Source organism: Lichenostomus cassidix, chromosome 12, assembly GCF_008360975.1.
Source record: "Lichenostomus cassidix isolate B80296 chromosome 12, HeHo_3.0, whole genome shotgun sequence".
Taxonomy (NCBI): domain Eukaryota; kingdom Metazoa; phylum Chordata; class Aves; order Passeriformes; family Meliphagidae; genus Lichenostomus; species Lichenostomus cassidix.
Window position 1 is genome coordinate 5,319,380 of NC_139493.1, and position 17,805 is coordinate 5,337,184.

The 17,805-nt window shown below is 44.7% G+C and overlaps 1 protein-coding gene across 3 annotated transcripts in view; it reads right to left on the reverse strand.

Moving 5' to 3' along the window:
• Positions 1-295: 295 nt before the first annotated feature.
• Positions 296-17,805, reverse strand: part of LOC146431567 (monocarboxylate transporter 2-like) — a 35,052-nt gene continuing 17,542 nt past the window's right edge. For all 3 annotated transcript variants that reach the window (XM_085072334.1, XM_085072335.1, XM_085072332.1), the window contains 3 exons: positions 10,853-10,996; positions 4,710-5,579; positions 296-2,262 (listed from right to left, as the gene is read on the reverse strand). In XM_085072334.1, coding sequence (XP_084928460.1) covers positions 1,970-2,262; positions 4,710-5,579; positions 10,853-10,996 — 1,307 coding nt within the window. In that variant the 3' untranslated portion in view covers positions 296-1,969. The remainder of the gene's footprint in view (positions 2,263-4,709; positions 5,580-10,852; positions 10,997-17,805) is intronic.

Consider the following 17,805-nt stretch of genomic DNA (forward strand, 5'->3'; position numbering starts at 1 on the left):
GGATCTGGGTCATTGCACCCAGGATTAATTGCTACAACCTGGTGGAAAGGTATGAAAATCATCCTGTCAGGTCCTTGCCAGGTCATTCTGCACTGCTTTCAGACTCCTGGGAGCTCACAACTGGAGGGGTGAGGCTGGCCCAGACCATCAAGGGTGTCAAAGGAACCCAAAATCAACCAGAACATCAGGAGTTGTATGGTCATGTACGTGGAACCAGGACTAGAAACCTTCTGAGGGTAAACTCCTGACTGCACCAACAGGCAGCATTACACACACACAGGCAAATGTAAACTCATTTCATGTTTTAAATAGGTTTATTGAGAATATGACAGCTTCCAGAACGCATATTGGAAAATATTCATGACCTTCTATCAATGCCTTTTTTTAATGAAATATCACAGATATATTTGACAGAAATAAAGGGTATTAAAAACACAGCACTGAAAGCCTAATTATATCATATTGATTTTGTTTTTCTCAGAGCAAATACAAGATATAAATGATAAAAGGGTAAAATTTAAGTCCTATTGAAGTCAATGGCCAAAGACCACTATTCTTCAAAGAAACAAAAGAATTCACAGGAAAGGTTTTGTACAAAAAGATATGCATGCTCTAATTTAATGAGTACAGTGTATTTATGAAAGTATTTTTACAAACCTTACTTCGTAGTGTGTACACAAGTGACAAATACAGCTCTTCAATGACAAAATCATGAAAATGTATGATCTGATCACATGCAGGTACCTTTGAAGCAATGAAAAAGGATAACTAGCCTTTGGATTGGTTTTAGCTATGGATTTGGGTGATCTGTCTGAAAAGTCCTTGTTTTTATCTAATCAAATCCATGAAAATCCACAGAAATCTGATGATTCAACTGCATGATGTCATGCTCAGCATCCATGGCTCTTGGGCAACAGCTGCTTGGTATGAAATACATCAGAGTGCAGATCTTCCCAGCTCAACATTTTCACCACAGGATGAGAGCCTCCTGTGTGGCCTCAGCTCCACCTCTGCACCACTGACCTGGGGAAACTTTATTTAATGCAGCAGGGGGGCATGAGGCCAGCAGGTATTGCAGTGTCAGCACCAGGGAGGTTCCTGTTCCAGCCCAAACCAGGGGGAGGCAGCTGGGTTTGGATTCCCTCCAGGGTGGATGCAACTTAAGCAGGTTTAAAAAAATATGGCACAAGGTCCCAGCTCTGAGATATTGCTCCAAATCACTAATCCTGAGTAGTGTGAGGCACACAGTGAGCAGACTGCACTGCAGAGGGCTGTGGTTTAATGCACCACTATCCATGGTGTTCCCTATTTTCTAGCAAGGGGATACCTGTGCTCAGCAGGGCTTTTAGGCATCTAACTCAGGGCACTGGATTCCATTTCAGCTCTGGCACGCCTGAGCTTTATTCACTGATGCAATGATGCCCAAAGCTCCTCTGTGCTTCAGTTCTTCATTTGTACAATTAATTAATAGTGGCAACACTTACTGCCTCACCAGGGTGTTGTAGAGAAAAAGCACGCCAGAACTGGTAAGGCACTCAGAAATTGGATAATAAGGACTTTGTAACCTCCTAGGGAAAATTTCAATTTGCACTGTTCTAATGTAGATCGGGGTTAAGCCCTTTAAGACTAAATTTCTGCTCCACACAGACCAAGCACCTGCAGAAGGAGTCCTGTAGCACATCAGCCTTGTGCTGGTCCCCTGCACAACATCACCTTTCCCTTTTCTCTGGGAAATGGGAAATGTCTAAAGGAAAATCTTGCAGGACCTTTGGTATGCAAGTGGATACTGCAGTGTCCCAGCAGTTTATAAGAATCAGGGCTTGTTTCTGTTCTTGTCTTCTCCTTAAACAAAGAAGAGGATGCACATGGGAGGGAATAGGGTAAAATTTAAAAACCTAGTGTGATTTCACAGCTGGTGCTCACTTGAGCAACCCAGAAGTCATTTCCCATTCTGCCCATGAGAACAACTTTAAAATTCATTTGTGCCATTAATTTTCTTCTCTACTCCTTCTCCTTCCTCTCTCAGAGGTTCCAGCTCAGGCCCATCCTGTGCAGAGTCTTTGTTCCAGTTATTTCTACCTTCATTTTCTGTCCTTACAGATTTAGGATCCTCTTCTTTCATTTTTCTTTCCTTCTCCTCCTTGGCAAGCATACGATAATTATAATAATTCATGATGAACAGAAAGGTTCCTGCCAGGACCATCACAGCTCCACATTTAATGAACATATATTTATAGTCCCCGAAGGTGTCAATAAGAATTCCTGTAAAATACATATTTAAAAAATTAAAAATAATTGAAAATTTAGAGGTGTAGGCAAGGATATTGTGTTTTCAGGTTCTATATATAAAGGAACACCCTTGGGAGTTTAGGATAAGACATTCTCTGAACTTCTGATCTCTTCCACAAATACCCTGAGCCTGCAAAGACTGAATATGTGCTACACTGCACAGCCTGTGGGGAGTTGACATTGGTACAGGTGATGCTCTGAACATTTGCACAGTTCATTCAGAACCTACACTGCAAAGTCTGGATTTTTCCAGCACACCTATTTTTTTTCATGCTAAACTAAACCTCTGATCACAGAGCCTACAGGCACTGTGACTCCACTGCTCAGCTACAAGGATGTCCATTTGGCTTGGCAGTCAAAAAGTAGCAGCTTTTGGGAAGATTTTCACGAGATGGCACCTGCCAGCTGGTTCTTGTCCCAGGCTCTTGGCAAAGACCCTGTGATTTATTCCACCACGGGTCACCCACCAGCATTAGAGGGGACTCAGCTTTTGGTCACAGCTGCCCTTTCTGCAGTTACACTCATGATCTAAAGAGGAAAGGGCACAGCGTGGAGCTGCAAAACATTAGTTCTGGGGAAAGCAAAGATGATGCTGTCAATGTCAGATAATTTCAATGTCAAGACAAATGTGACAGGTTCCTCTCAAAGGTTAATGCCTCTGCTACGGAGTTACAGAGTAATTGAAGGGAGATGGCTTAATTGAAATGTCACCATTCTCCATTATGTCAAAATGTAATGCAAATCTTATTGGGATTATGATCCTGAGCATTAATTCCATTTACTGGGCAACACAGACCATTCTTAACATCCCAAATCCTAATTAAAGTAAGCTCCACTCCTAACCTGGCCTTCACAGTACAGACAATATTCCCTGAAACTGGCCCACCATCCATTAGCTCGCTGTCTTTTTGGAATATGTTCTCCTTAAAAAGAGGGACCTTTAATTACTTCCCAATTGACCCTCAATGTTGAAAAGCTGATGATTAATTATCCCACTGCATTGCACTAACAAGGGTTTTTATGGTCACCAAATAGATTTCCTGATCCAAAAAATAATAATTTTGAACTGGTTTTGGTCAGTGGTTTTTCTTGAATCCTCCCTAGCTGTCTTGGTACACCATTTTCAATGCACTGTGTTTTTCATGCTACTGGTGAAACATCAACCAAACGCTAATTGAGACAATTTTTCCTTTTCTGCTCATCAGGATCACCTAAAGGTCTCCTAAATAGGTTTCAATGAGAGTTTTAATGAGTAGAGTATTGGAAAATTCAACAGTAGGATAGTCTTGCCTCTTTTCCTTTGAGAATAAGATAAAGTCATAAAACACACTGGGAAAAATTTACTTAGTTCATTAAAGCAGAACCCTGCAGTAGGTTATTAAAATGCCAAAGAACCAATAAATTTGCTGCTTATTAAAATGGTGGGGAAAACCCTACAAAACTAATATTACTGATTATTACACAGAACTCTTTTAGCCTCATTAGCAGTCTCTGGTCATTAACTTAATCTCCCACACAGAAAATTACATAATTCAGAAAATGGTCATTTAAAAATTGTATTTTCTTTTGTTTGTCATTAATTAAATAATGAATCTCTAAGACTGCAAGAGGATACAGCTGCTTCTGTCACACTGTATGAGCTACGTAGTAATATGAAGAATTAAACAGCTCTGCAGGATGTGTCATATGGAGCATTAGGCAGATCTCAGTTTTGAATCCAGGCAAGGAAAAGGGTTCAAACTGCAAAAGGAGCTCACTCTATAGAGGGAATATTAAGGCTGTTAAATCACAGGAGATCACTGCTCTTACATATCTTTAGATGACTGAAAATCCTCCTGGAGACTCAAGAGTGTCCACATGGACCTTTGTGGGCACTGCCTTTTGATATTTCAAACCATTCCATCCAAAATTAACCTTTCGCTTTATTATTTTTAGAACTGACTTAAATCTTCCAGCTGCACTAAGATGGCTGAAATTCATAAGTGAAGTACTCAGAGCTTTAGACACAAACATCAAGGCCTAAGTTTGAGTCAACAAGAGGCTTTCATAGAACTGTTGTGTTTTATTGTGCTTAAATTGTGGTTGACTCCAGACTTTTGCAAAAGGAGGAATCTCCGGGAGGAGTTGTCAGAAGTGCAAGTTGTCTGGGTGTTTTGGGAAGTCCTGCAAATTCAGTTCAAGTGTTTGAAGGGATCTGGGATTACAAGATCACTCTCCAAAACTGCCTTCAACTGGAGGACTACCCAGAAAGGAGCAAAGAGAAAAACATCAGGATATCCTCCCGTATCCAGTTACTAGTGGGAAAACGGTGGTTGTGAAGCAGAGAAAACACATCTAGAATAATTTCCCACCACCCATCCTTGCAACAGCCTAAACCCAAGTACTACCCCAGTGGCAGCAGAGGAGGACACCCCACTCACCTCCGATGGGAGGCCCCAGCAGGATGGTGCAGCACTCGGCGATGGTGACGAGGCCCACGGCGCTGGTGAAGCGGGCAGCTCCCACCAGGTCCATCAGCGTCTCGAAGAGCATGGCGCACACCATGCCAAAGGCCAGGCCGAAGAAGCTGGAGTACACCACGAGCCCCGTGTAGCTGGAGGCCAGCGGGCACAGCAGGTGGCAGGCGCCGTTGAAGGCGATGGCGAAGCTGAAGAAGTACTGAATCCTTGGCCTCACCCACCTGCTGTTGGCAATGATGCCCGTGGCGGGGCGAGCGACCATGTCCACGATGGCCAGGATGGAAAGGAGGAAAGCAGCTGAATACTCGTCGATGCCCGTGTGCTTGGCGTAGGGAGCCAGGAAAACGATGGGGGCAAAGAATCCCAGGAACATGAGCACGTTTCCAATCAGGTAAATCAAGAACCCTCTGTGTTTGAAGAGGGAAAAATCAAGGTACTGGTTGATTTTTTCGAAGCAGTCCTTTTCTCCTTCCTCTTCGGTTTTGTTCTCCATGGGGATGTTTGGGGGACTGCTTTTTTCCATGCCATCTTCAATGATCTTTGCTTTCAGAGCATCCTTCCCTTCCTCAGTGCCCTGGGTTTTCACTGTGCCTGCACCAATGGGTCTAAAGAGAGCTCCTGCCACACAGCAGTTTAATAAAATTGCCCCAAGAATTAAAAAGCTGCCCCTCCAGCCAAAATTGTCAAAAAGGAATTGGTTGAGGGGTGCCAGGGTGCAAAGCATCACAGGGCTCCCTGCCATTGCAAGGCCATTGGCGATGGGTCTTCTCTTCAAGAAGTATTTCCCTATGATTATCACTGATGGCTGAAGGTTGAGGGCAAGGCCAAATCCTGGAAAACAGTTCAAATAAACAAAAAAAGATTTGAGACCCATTTCTCCTCAGCTCATCATTTAAGGAAATTCACAGACAATTGGTTAACTGGTGGCTCTTCAACACAATAATCTAGATGCAAACTTTGCCCAAGGCATCTCTAAACCTCTGGTTGCCTCAGTTGGGGAACCAGACCCCAGAAACACCATTTCAGTCAGAGAACACCCCTTCCTTTTGAACTGCAAATCTCTTGGGTGGCAAAACCAGCACCAAGAGTTTGCTTCAGAGTGAACTGCAACTATTCCCTCATGTAATGCTGGCGAGTTCTGCCCAGATGCAGCAGCCTTGCTGGGAGACAGCATGGATATAATTTTTTAAAAATGGCAACTCCCAGTTTGAAGAAGATTGGACAGTGCCAACCCCCAAAATGCATCCATCTGGGGCTTCCTCCTCTTCCATGGGCACCCAACTCTACTGCCAGGCAGCCAAACCTGCACAGAAAATAACATCACCCTCTTCAGCCACGACTGATTTGGTGCTGTGAGCAATTCTGAGGCAAAAGATTAAGAGGTCTGCAAGTAAACAGCAAAACAGCTACGGAGGATGCTAATTACACAGGACCCTAGAGTGTTTCTTTTAATTAGAATTTATTTGTACTGCATTTAGATATATAAATGCCATTATAAATCTGCACTGCTAATTCGGTTGGCCAGCTTCTCTTGCACAGGTGGAATATGAAGACAGAAATACCAAATGCTGTGATGGTCTCAGTTTTCTGTGGTTTTGTTTGAGAGAATTCCCATATAGAATCATAGAATTACAGCATAATTAAGGCTGGAAAAGACCACCAAGACCATGGAGTCCAACCTTTGACCAACCATCACCTCATCAATTAGACCAGAGCATTCAGTGCCACACCCAATCATTTCTTGAATATTTCCAAGAATGGTGAATCCACCACCTCCCTGGGCAGCTCATTCTAGTGCTTAATCACCCTTTCAGTGAAAAAATTCTTCCTGATGTTCAACAACTCTTCCTAATGCCCATAATCAATAATCAAACATCAATAATATTTTCAAGAATTTCTTTGACATGCAGTATTTTCTTTAAAAGTTAATCTTTCAGAACTCCATCAAAATGGCATTTCAAAACCATGCCACATATTTCCCCACTCTATCATCCAGGAAAGAATGAGCCCCATTAGAACAAAGCAGAAATGTAATGCTTGAAGTGATTATATCAGAGAACATGAATCCTGAAAATAGGGTCATGCAGATTTTTTCTTGTTCATTAGTCGATATAATTAGTTTGTTTAACTGTGCAGTACATAATTAGGCATATTGCTTTACAGAAGAGAATTTATAAAGGTCAAGGTCCTCAAAATTAATTAAGGAACACTATCATTAGTCACTGATAGAGTAGAATCCAACTGATGCAGCAGAATCCAGCTAATGTTAGATAGCTTCAGTTTAAATGGGTTTACAAAATTATGATTTTTGCCAAGTCTAAAATTCTTTTTTTTTTTTTAATTACTTCGAAGTTTACAACATTAAAAATAAATTGAAATGGCAGCATATTAAAATAAATCTGGATACGAAACATTCTCAGCATGAACTTTTTTAGACAGTCCATATATTTGGCAGGGCACACCACTGGGAGTGCAGCCTGCTTGTAATATAGGACCAAATTCAGGGTGACCTGAGAGCCACAGAGGAAAACCACAGCCCTGGTTAGAGAACATCTTTGGACAGTGCTGAGATATAGAATGCATCTCCTTTCACCTGGGAAGATGCAGCACAAGGGGTGAGAGTTTTCTTTAACTTCCCATTTCTCAGGCTGGTCAGTAACCATCATTTCCACAGAGTCATTTTTGGTAGGGAAACACCACATGTCTTCCAGAGGAGGAAAATCAGACTGGATGCCAGCTACCCACTTAAACAATAATCAACTCAAATTTTTTATTATGTGAACATTAATTTGCCAGTCGGACAAATCTAATTTAATATTACCTCATGCTCCTCCCATTAATTAAATTTAGAGACTTTCAAATCGAATAACCGGAATTTCAATTTACTTTAAGCTTTTGGCTGACTTTAGTTGGAAATATTTACATCCATTTTATTGCAGTTTTCAGAAACTACAGCAGCTTTTCCATAGCTGGAATTGTTATTCAATAACCACATTTTCTCCCCAGGGATATGACAGAGAGGTCTGTCAGTGGTGTTGCAAGAACAGAAGCAAACCTGTGCCAGAGGGAGTGTCCTTTCCTGGATTAAATACATCTCACCCATATTAGAAGGAAATAAGTGGTGCTACAGGAGTCAGCTGTGTAGTTATTGATCTCTTTCTTGTTTTATTAGCAAGGAACAATCTGACCAGGTATTTCAATGCTCAGCATTTCCAGCCATGGCAAAGACTCTACTCTCATTAGTCCACATGCCTTACCTAAGATCCCATTTTGTTTCATTGCAGTCTAATTGGTGCAGATTGATCTAAACCCTGAGCAGTTGTTACTGCCCTGCATTTAGCTTTGAAATTTGCTGCTTCTACCTCAGGCTTAAGAAGATGCTGCATGTTGAAACACCAATTTAATGCATCCAGGCTGGCATCTCTCCAGGTGGACAGCTGGCAAACCCCATTTCTTTTTCTAAGCACTGCAGGGAAACAAATGGGACGAGGCTGTGGGGTTTCCAGAGAATGCAAAGTGCTTCATGCAGCCCAGAGTCCATCAAGGACAGAGCTGCCTCCACCAGCAGAGCCTGCTTCCTGCTCTGCATGCAAATGCACACAGGCATAATCGAGTCAGTGCTGAGATTGCTGTGTCTAATCCCTGCACTGCAAACAGAGACTTCCTGCTCTGCTCCTCTGAGGAGATTTCTGTTCACATGCCAAAGGCACAGGACTGGAGCAGAGACATCCTAGTACCAGCACCTTGGTTTTTAGCTCCATGCCTGTGGATTACGTGGACACAGTCCTTCACATCAGTCTGTTTGCTTTCCAGGCTAGTAGGAAGGAGGAGAAAAGAGAGTATGATGTTTGCAGGTTGCTTCACATCTATTGCAAATCACCTTCACCAAAGCCTCTCTCCTGTGCAGCAGCACTGTCACACTGTGTGATGAGCAGGCAGCTTCATAATTGCCTTTGAATGCTTCTGTGTTAGGCCTGACCAGCAAAAATACCTCAAGCTTCATTAGAGGCATCAAGCACGTTAGCAGGCTTACAAACATCTTCCCTTCTCTGTCAGATGAATATTCCTTGCCCAGCACACACCCTGTGCCTGGAGATGATGGGTTATCAGCCAACACCTCATCCATAGAGCTGCCCTTGTGCAGCAAGCAGGGGGGAAAAATGCACACAAAAAGAGATGTGCTCTGCTCAGAGACAACAACACAACATCACAGACAGGGAGATGTGGGGTGTTGAGGGTCACTGTACCTTGGGGTTGACATGAGGGTCACTGAGCACTGCCCACTCTATCAGCTCTTTGCAGTGGGTGATGGACCAGCCTTGCAAGGCCTTCATCTATCTGTTGGGGTCCATTGGGGTTATGCCCAAAATCCCCTCCTGCCATGTTTTTTGCCAAGTGCTTTAGAACACACAAGTTAGTGGCTTCCTGCAGCCCTGTTTCTTACCTGAGCCCTGCTGCTCACCAGCATGCATATAAATATTTTTAGCACAGTATTTATTGTTTCCATGTGCTAATCCAGCATTAGTCAGTTTAGAATCACAGAGGGGTTAGGGGTGGAAGGGACCTTAAAGCTCATCTCATCCCAATCCCTCTGCCCTGGGCAGGGACACCTTTCACCATCCCAGGCTGCTCCAAGCCCTGTCCAACCTGGCCTGGAACAATTCCAGGGATGATGCAGCCACAGCTTCTCTGGGCACCCTGGTGTGCCAGGGCCTCACCACCCTCACAGGAGTGAATTTCTTCCTAATATATAACCTAAATCTGCCCTCTGTCAGTTTAAAGTCATTCTCCCTCGTCCTGTCACTGCCATGCCTTCCTAAAGGATATTTGTTTAGCAAGGAATGATGCAAGTTCATGCATTAATAAATATTGGAAGACATTGGTTATTTTTATTTCCCATCACTTTGTTTCTGGAGTCTCTTTCAAGGAATTGGCAAGATTTATTCATCCAATAATAACAGAGTTTCATTTAATTACAGTGACACTCCTTAGGAAGAGAAAGGTTTTAAGAGAGGGGATTTATTCACTACTGTACAGATTTAATAAAGGAATATTGATATAGAAGCAGAGGGTGACAAACTTTCTGTCCCAATTTACTTTGCTAGTGGCTGGATATATTGATTTTAAATGTTGAGCTCACACTTTTCACATTCAGAAAGCAGCAACACTTAATGCGTCTGCGGAGAGATTGGGAACATTCATTAAACCATACACCTGGCAACCTCAAAAGCCAATTTTGAACTCATTGTGTCATGTTTTCAAGCAGATGTCCTAGCTGTACTGGAGGAAACTTTGGTTGTACCTTATCCAAAATAATAAAACAAAAATACTTACAATTAAGCATCTACGCTCTCACAGGTGGAGAGCTCTAATCCATCCACCTCTAAAAGCAATAACCTGGCACCTGCAGGCTTTAAAGATGCTGGACTGAGCCTATGCATTATCCTGTTTGAGTTTCCAATAGGAATTTCGTATTTCAATACAGTAAATTCAAATTGGAACTTCAAGAAGGAAATACAGTTTTATTTTTTTCACAATAGGAAGATTATTGCCTATTTTCAGTCAACTCCAGCAGTCCTTTTTTTCAGATAAAGAACCTTCTTGCCTCACAAGCTGGCAAAGGGCAAATGAACTGAAGCAAACCCCTGAAATCTCATTTCATGTATCTCACAGAGGGAAGACAACACACAGTAAAATAGGAATATGGGTGCTTTATAGTCACACTTGTATCCAAAAGGACTTGCCTTGCCCAGGGTAGAGCACAGTCCACCTGGGTTTGCTTCAGGGGGAGCAGAGGGCACTGATGGCCACTGTCCCCACCAGCCTGGCACAGAGCACTGAGCTGCAGAGAGCACAGCCCTGCCCAGATCCCACAGGAGATGTCCAGGCAGGAACACAGCACTGGCAGGGAATGTGCTCTTTGCTGAAAAAAGCAAAAAGGTGACCCTCATCTGGACCATTGACAAGTCCCTTGTCCCATCAGCTTTTCATCTCCCCAGCTTCCCATGGCATTTGTGTTTGTCCACTCACTGCCCAGGTGTGGAGACCTCAGGCCACCAGCAGGAGCCCCAGGGGTGCAGGGGAAGGAGATGCTTTGCTCTCACCTGTGATGAAGCCCACGCAGATGTAGAGCTGCAGGATGCTGGTGCAGAAGGCAGCTGAGATCATCCCCACTCCACACAGGAGACCCCCAAACATCACCACGGGGCGGCTGCCATAGCGGTTCACCAAAATGCTGCTGATGGGACCTGGGGAGAGAGGGCAAAAGGGACCTTGAGGTCATATCTTCTGACAGAAGGGCATGTTTGACACAAAGCAGGGAAAGCTCTGCAGCATCAGTGCCCCTGGGTGCTGCTGACAGCTCCTAGGGTGGCTTCAGGAAGGCAATGGAAAAGCAGAGATGATCCACATGGAGATGGCAGCATGGGTGTGTAGCTGGTGACAGTTCTTCCCCCAGGACTTTCAAGTGTCTCCAGAGAAGGCAGACAGCAATAACAAATCATGATTCTTGATTTATGATGATGTTAAACTATCCCCACAAAGCAGTGGTTCATATTGCAAGGCTGATATCACGAATGCTGTTGCATTTTTAATGCCTCTATTTAATGCAATTCCAATACTGCTGACCAGGACTGAAGCTTCTGCAGAGCAGTTGTTAATTCAATCTTAATAGCAGTCTGTGTAGGTGGAAAAAGTTTGGGATGATGGATTAGCCAGAGCTCAAAAGAACCAGTTAGGACTTGTATTTATGCAAAGAGGAGGTTCAGAAAAGTGCAAAATTATGAAGGAGGGAAATGGCTTGACAAAGACTGTGCACACTGAAAGGAAACATTGAAATGTGAGGAAGCGAGGCACGGAGGACCAGTAAAAATCAGAATCATGGTACAATATATATTGGAGAGATTTTCATGGTCTCAGAACCAACCTTCTGCTCAAGGGAAAGCCAACTCTGAAGTCAAATCAGGCTGAGAAGTTAGAACCAGAGAAAGAAAACTGAGCAGGAAAGTCCAATCTATGAGAGATGTAAGGAAAAGATTTTGTGTAATTTAAAAACCCTCGATCAAAATGCTGCAAAAGTGATGCTGGAAATGAGGAAGGGGAATACAGGCAGCTTTAATATCTTAACTTACCTGGCTATTTCTGGTGCTACTCATCATACAGCAATGGTGTTTCAGAGCCCACTGTGCCTGTTTACCTTCATTCCTGCCACTACCCACACCACCCACACATACCATACTGGAAACAGGTATTTTAAACTCTCAGGCATCTCTGCAGAGCTTGGCTGTGGGATCTTCTCCACCACAGAGCCAGGGTAGGATATTTAGCTTTGCTTAAATAATCTCAGCCAGAAATAGCCCCACAGCTCTTTCCAGACCCTGCAAACCACAGCACAGGAACGAAACCCAGAAACCCCAATCCTCTCTCAGCATGGCTGATAGCATCCAAGCAAGTTCTCAGCTGTTATAATGTGCAAGAATAGAAAGCAGTAGGTATGGCTGGTTTAATCTGGGGAATGAAGCTCACAGAAATTCTTTTCACTAGATGTCTGAGGTCAAAACACTCATAAATGAAATGCACAAAAGCACAATTTCAACAACATCCCAGTAAGAGTGTGAGCTGTGATCTGCTCCCATCAAATGCACCATTCAATTGAAATTTCTCTGTGTGTATAATTACCTTGAGAGTCGTTCTGGTAATCCTGTAACTGGATTCACACACATTCATTCTTTTGCTGCACAAAGCACTATAGAATTCAGTGAGGAGTTCTGGGGCAAGAGGTACATATTTCAGACCAGCACAGTGAAAAAGAGACCTCCTTCAGTCTGAGCTTCCCCTGGTCAGGGCCTGAACTTGCATCATGCTCAAGCTGGTCTCAGCACGTCCTGTAATTCAATACATTGAGCCAGTGCTCCTCAGAAAGGCACCAACATATTCATCTGCAGCCTAAGGGCATGCAACTCTTCCATTTTTCAATTTTCCACATGTCCGCATTTCTGCAGAATCAATCTAATCACTCAGCTAAGAAAATGTGGTTTCAATTACCTTCACCCACTGGAAAAGGGCTTTCATATTAGCCCTACAACTATAGGATATTGTACCATGGAGCAGAGCTTTTAAAGCCCACAAGGTTCCTGCTAAGGCTCCTCTCCTGCTCTGAGCTGGGACAGCTACCATGGAGAGAAGCCCCTGCTATGGGAGGAAAAACAGAACTGCTCACATGTGCCTCTCTTGCAGCATCCAGCTTAGGAGAAGGGAAATCAGGATTAATGTCCCTTTCCCTTCAGTCCATAAACAGCTGTATTGGCTTCACCCTCAGATAATTAGTGTATCCAGTTAGAGGAGAAAACAGGAGCAGAACATCTGAACTGAAACTCTTCAACCACAGAGAATCCACAGTGAAGACCATGATGAAGACTCACCATGCAGGAAAAGCTAGACTTACTCAAGACACAAAAAAATCCAACCCAAATACTCAAACAGTTGGGAAACCAAACTTCCCTGAGCAGCTGCTGGAAGGCTGAAGGGTTTGTAACTGTCCTGAGCAGACCTTTCAAATGCATTGAAGCAAATGCAAAATCACATCCCCAAAATTACTTCCACTTAAGTCATTTGGACCTACAGAAACATCCACAGGCTTTAAGGGAGCAGCCTTTCAAAAGCTGTCCCATCTCTGGGCGGGCAGTGGCGCACGCAATCTGTCACATTTGGGGACTGTGCACACTTCAGCTGCCAGCCCTGCCAGCCTGGGCAGGTGACAGAGCACACACAGACCCTGCACCCTGCCCAGGTGTCTGCAGCCATCAGCATCACCCCCAGCAGATCTGAGTGCCCCTCCTGCTCTGCCCCATGCCACCTGCAGAGGATTTCTTGAGGGGGAAGCTGATTAGACATCAAACATTAGGTAAGTTTAACAGCAGCAATGTGGGGAGATTCAGAGAACATCAAATAGCTCAAGTCGGGGCAGAGGACTGAAGAAAAGGGAACTCAAAGCCAGCACTGCAGTTGTGGGAAATGGGAAACACAATTACTGCTATGCTTGCAGCTAGTGCACAAATTAAAAGTGTGACAGGCTCTGGCAACAGGGTGGAATTGAAAAGCAGGACCTCTCATTTACCAGTTACTGAGCTGGCATGGAAAGAATAAAGTTATTGTATATTACCACAGAGAAACCATTTACGGTAACAGTGTGTGCAGCTTGGATCCCAAGGCACCTTTATTTCCTAATACCTGCCTGGTGAAACTGCAGGAACCACAAGCTCCCTGTCCTGGCATCCAAATGAAGTCATTGTTCCCTCCTGCAAGCCTGCAGTGGGAGAAGCTAACAGCAGTCAGGGTGATTTTTGCTTCTTAATTTACAGTGCCAGGTGAGAACAGGGCAAGAGAAGCAGCTGGCAAAGCTCTCAGAAAGCTGCCATTTACCTGGCTTGACCTTGCAGGAGCAGCCACACAAATGCTGTGCAAGTCCCTGAAAAGTCAGAGCGAGGAGCAAAAGCCATCCCAGCTGCTGGGAATGTCCCCAGTGCACTGAGGCTTCTCAGGGCTGTCCCCACAGCCCCACCCTGACAGCACTGCAGCTCCTAATGGTGATATTGGAAGTGTCATTTAATTAATCCCTTGCACCCCAATGCTTTCCAGTGACAAGAGTGCTGCCATTAGGGTGGTGTTTCTCTGTGGGAAGGGATGGCATTCCCACTCACCAACCTCAGGAGACACAGCAGCCTCTTCCACCTCCCAGGGATTTCCTCCCTTCTGATGAATTTCCACCCATGACCATCATGTATCATCCATCACAGAGGGAATGCTGAGCCTCATCCTGCTGCTGGCTTCACTCAGAGCTGTGCCTGTGGCTCTCCACCTCCCCTGGCTCACAGGGACACCTCTCCATGGTAAGAGCAAGGAATACCCACTGAGAAGAGCTTCCCTTCACACCCCCAGCCCTTGCAGAGCAGGGTGCACACCATGAGGCTCCTGCTTGTAGTAAAAAACCTCTGCAGCCTGGAGAGCAACAGTTTGCACCAAGTATCCCCAAAAGATGCAGCTGGGATCATGGAGCCCCTGGAAGACTGATGAAATGTAAACCACTACCTTCAGCCCATATAAATCACTCTGGTTTAGTGCCTGTCCTGTTTAAAGCCTCTCTTTTCTCATACCTGTGGCAGATTTCCATTCTTTGTTAGTTGGGACATGAAAGGCTGTGTCAAAGAGGCTGCTCTTGGTGGCAAGAGAAACACAGAGACTCGCCAGTGGGGAATGCAGCAAGCCTGAACTCATTTGTTAGCTTGTCCAATTACTTTTCACCTTGAGTTTTGTGTTTGCAGAAGTGAAAAGGACCCTGAAGGGGAGATTGTAAAACCACATAGAAAAAGCAAAATACCCTGGACTCTCCTCTCTTCTCCTCCACAAAGCCAGGCCACCTTGTCATTCATTCTTTCTGAGTCACTGAACTGTGATCCAGAGAGGATCATAATGCAGAGTTGGCATATAACAAGAAATATCAATCCAGACTGGCTTAAACTCTTGCAAGTATGACAGTGCTCAAAAAATAGACACCTGAATTGCCTTTCTGTTTTCCTCAAGCCTTATGAATTTTTTATGAGCTGCAAAACTTCCAGTGCTGGTGTGAAACACTGATGTATTTCTAATAGGGACTAAAACATTCTTCTCTCCCATACCTCTGACCCTTTATATATATATATATATATCCCTTATTTGTAAAGTTTGGTTTTCTTTTTTTTTTTAACTTAACCTAGTACTAATAGGAACCATGTTCTTCCTTTTTGGTGGAACTTGTCTTGGATGAATTTCTGCTGAAATATTTCAGTGTAGGGCTCTCACACAAGCAGCTAAGAGCTGAGACCCTGAAAATCTGTAACCCAGAGGCTTCCAGCAATGTGGGGTTTTTTCCAGGCTTCACAACACTGACCTTCTGGCAGTGTAAAGTGGCACAGAGCCACTGCAAATGTTCTAGGCCTGCTGGCAAGACCATTTGATGGTCACACAGGTGATAAAATAGCAACACTTGAAAATGTTCCCCTGCATGGAGCACAGTGCTGGAAGGTTTGGGACCACCAGTGCCCCATTGCTGGAGCTGCAAATGCAGCTCAGCTCTTCCTGATTTTCCACAGAGATAAGGGGCTCTAAAGAGCTGTTCCTGCACAGGGACATTGGTCAGCACCAAAAGAACTGCCCAGATAGTCAATATTTTCCAAACTATTGTGAAAACACAAATAGGAATGATTGCCATTGACTATGGGGACTCACTGGGGACATAAGAAGGAGTGCAACGTACTCAGCTGGGAGGGAAAGGGGGGAAATCGTTTATACTAATGAAACAAAGTCTATTATCACACCAGTAGTAAAACAACGACAGGAGCAGGCCTGCAATTTCCTCAGTAATAATCTCACTCCCTCCGTGGAATAACAACACTGCCTTTGGCTCTTTAATTTATCCACCAGGGTAGCAGCCCATTGTAACAGAGCAACCTCCTCATTACCCCAGAATGAAAGCAAGTGCCCCCTGTTATTAATGTGCTGCCAGAGCCCACCAGCCCCTGGAGACAGGGGGGATCAGCCACCAGCTCCTGGTGATGATGCACAGCCTGAAAGGGAGCTAGCTGGAGAAAACTCAGGGCCCAGTTGTAAATATGTGGGAAAAGGGATGAGAGGGTTAAAACCTGCAGCCTTTCACTCTTTGCCATGCCAGAAGAGACTTGGATAGCTCATGCTCTGAAGTGTTTGTGCTACCAGGGCGAGGAGAACTGCCACTCACTGGCTGCCCCATGGCTGCTGAGCTCTGCAGCTCCCTGCTCCAGATCACCAGAGAACAACTCCTGGTGCCTGCTAATAATGGAATGTATTGTCAGTCTCAGCTGCTTGGGTTGGCACCTGCATCAGCTGAGGGGCTCACAGGCAAGAGGCTCTTCCTCAGGCAGTGCTGCTGGGGACAGGATGGTCACACACCGAGGGCAGAGGCAGAGAGGACACACCCCAGGTGACAACCACAGCATCAAATGCTCCTCTGCCAGACCTGGCAGAGCAGCTTCCAAAGACCTGTCTGCACCTAAACCACCCTGATGCCTTTCTATTAGTGTTACTTTGCATTGCAAAATAATCAATTTTAAATAAGGAGGCTGAAGTCCAGCATGTGCCACAGCAGCTCTGACAGCTAAGCTGGCCCCACTTGCTTCCTCACAGGTGAGGAAAATGGTCAATTTTCCTGAATGAAACAGGAATGAAACAGTCAGTTTTCCTTAAATGAAATAGCTCATTTAAGGGGATAATGGCTGCGGCTTCAGCACAATCCCTGTGAGATGATGCATAAGCCAAGCCTGGGAGAAATTGTCTGGACAATTCAGTCATCAAACTGGTCAGTCCTGTGGTGCTGGCTCTCCTGGGCAGGATTGGCACCATGGTCAGCAGTGAGGGCAATGATCCACTGCAGCAATCAGGCTGCAGCAATCCTCCCTGCTCTGCACCCACCAGGCATGCCCTTGGGGACACTGGCACCCTCACCTCCCATCAGGAATACTTACATTTGCCACAGCAGCAACCTGATGTTAATAAAAAAAAGAGAAAGAAGAAGAAGAAAAACAAAGCAGACAAGGCCCAGACTTCAGAAAGACAAAGTGTTCTCTTCCTTATCCAGCAATCTTATCTGATCAGGGCTGTGGCATTTCAATTTCCAGATTACCCAGCAGACACACACTGCTCCTGCAGCACACAGAGGAGCCACAGGCCAGCAGCTCCCCAGCTGGGGCTGCAGCCAAGGTTCTTTGTGTCAGTTCATATTTAGGCAATGAAGTTACCTCTCCTGCATGGGGACAGCACCCAGTGGTTTCCCCAGCTGCAGGTCTGAATCTCACAGCAGATCATAGCTGCTCACCTTCATGAGGTCACAGCATCGCTGGGTTGGAGTTGCTTTCCTGTGATTTCTTTAGCTGTCCCTTTGCTTGGCAGGACCACTGGTTTTTATCCCTTCCATCACTGGAAGTCCAGCTGTAGAACAGATTCCCTGAGTGGCTGGAATGTCCATTCCTGGAGGTCAGCAACCCCTCAT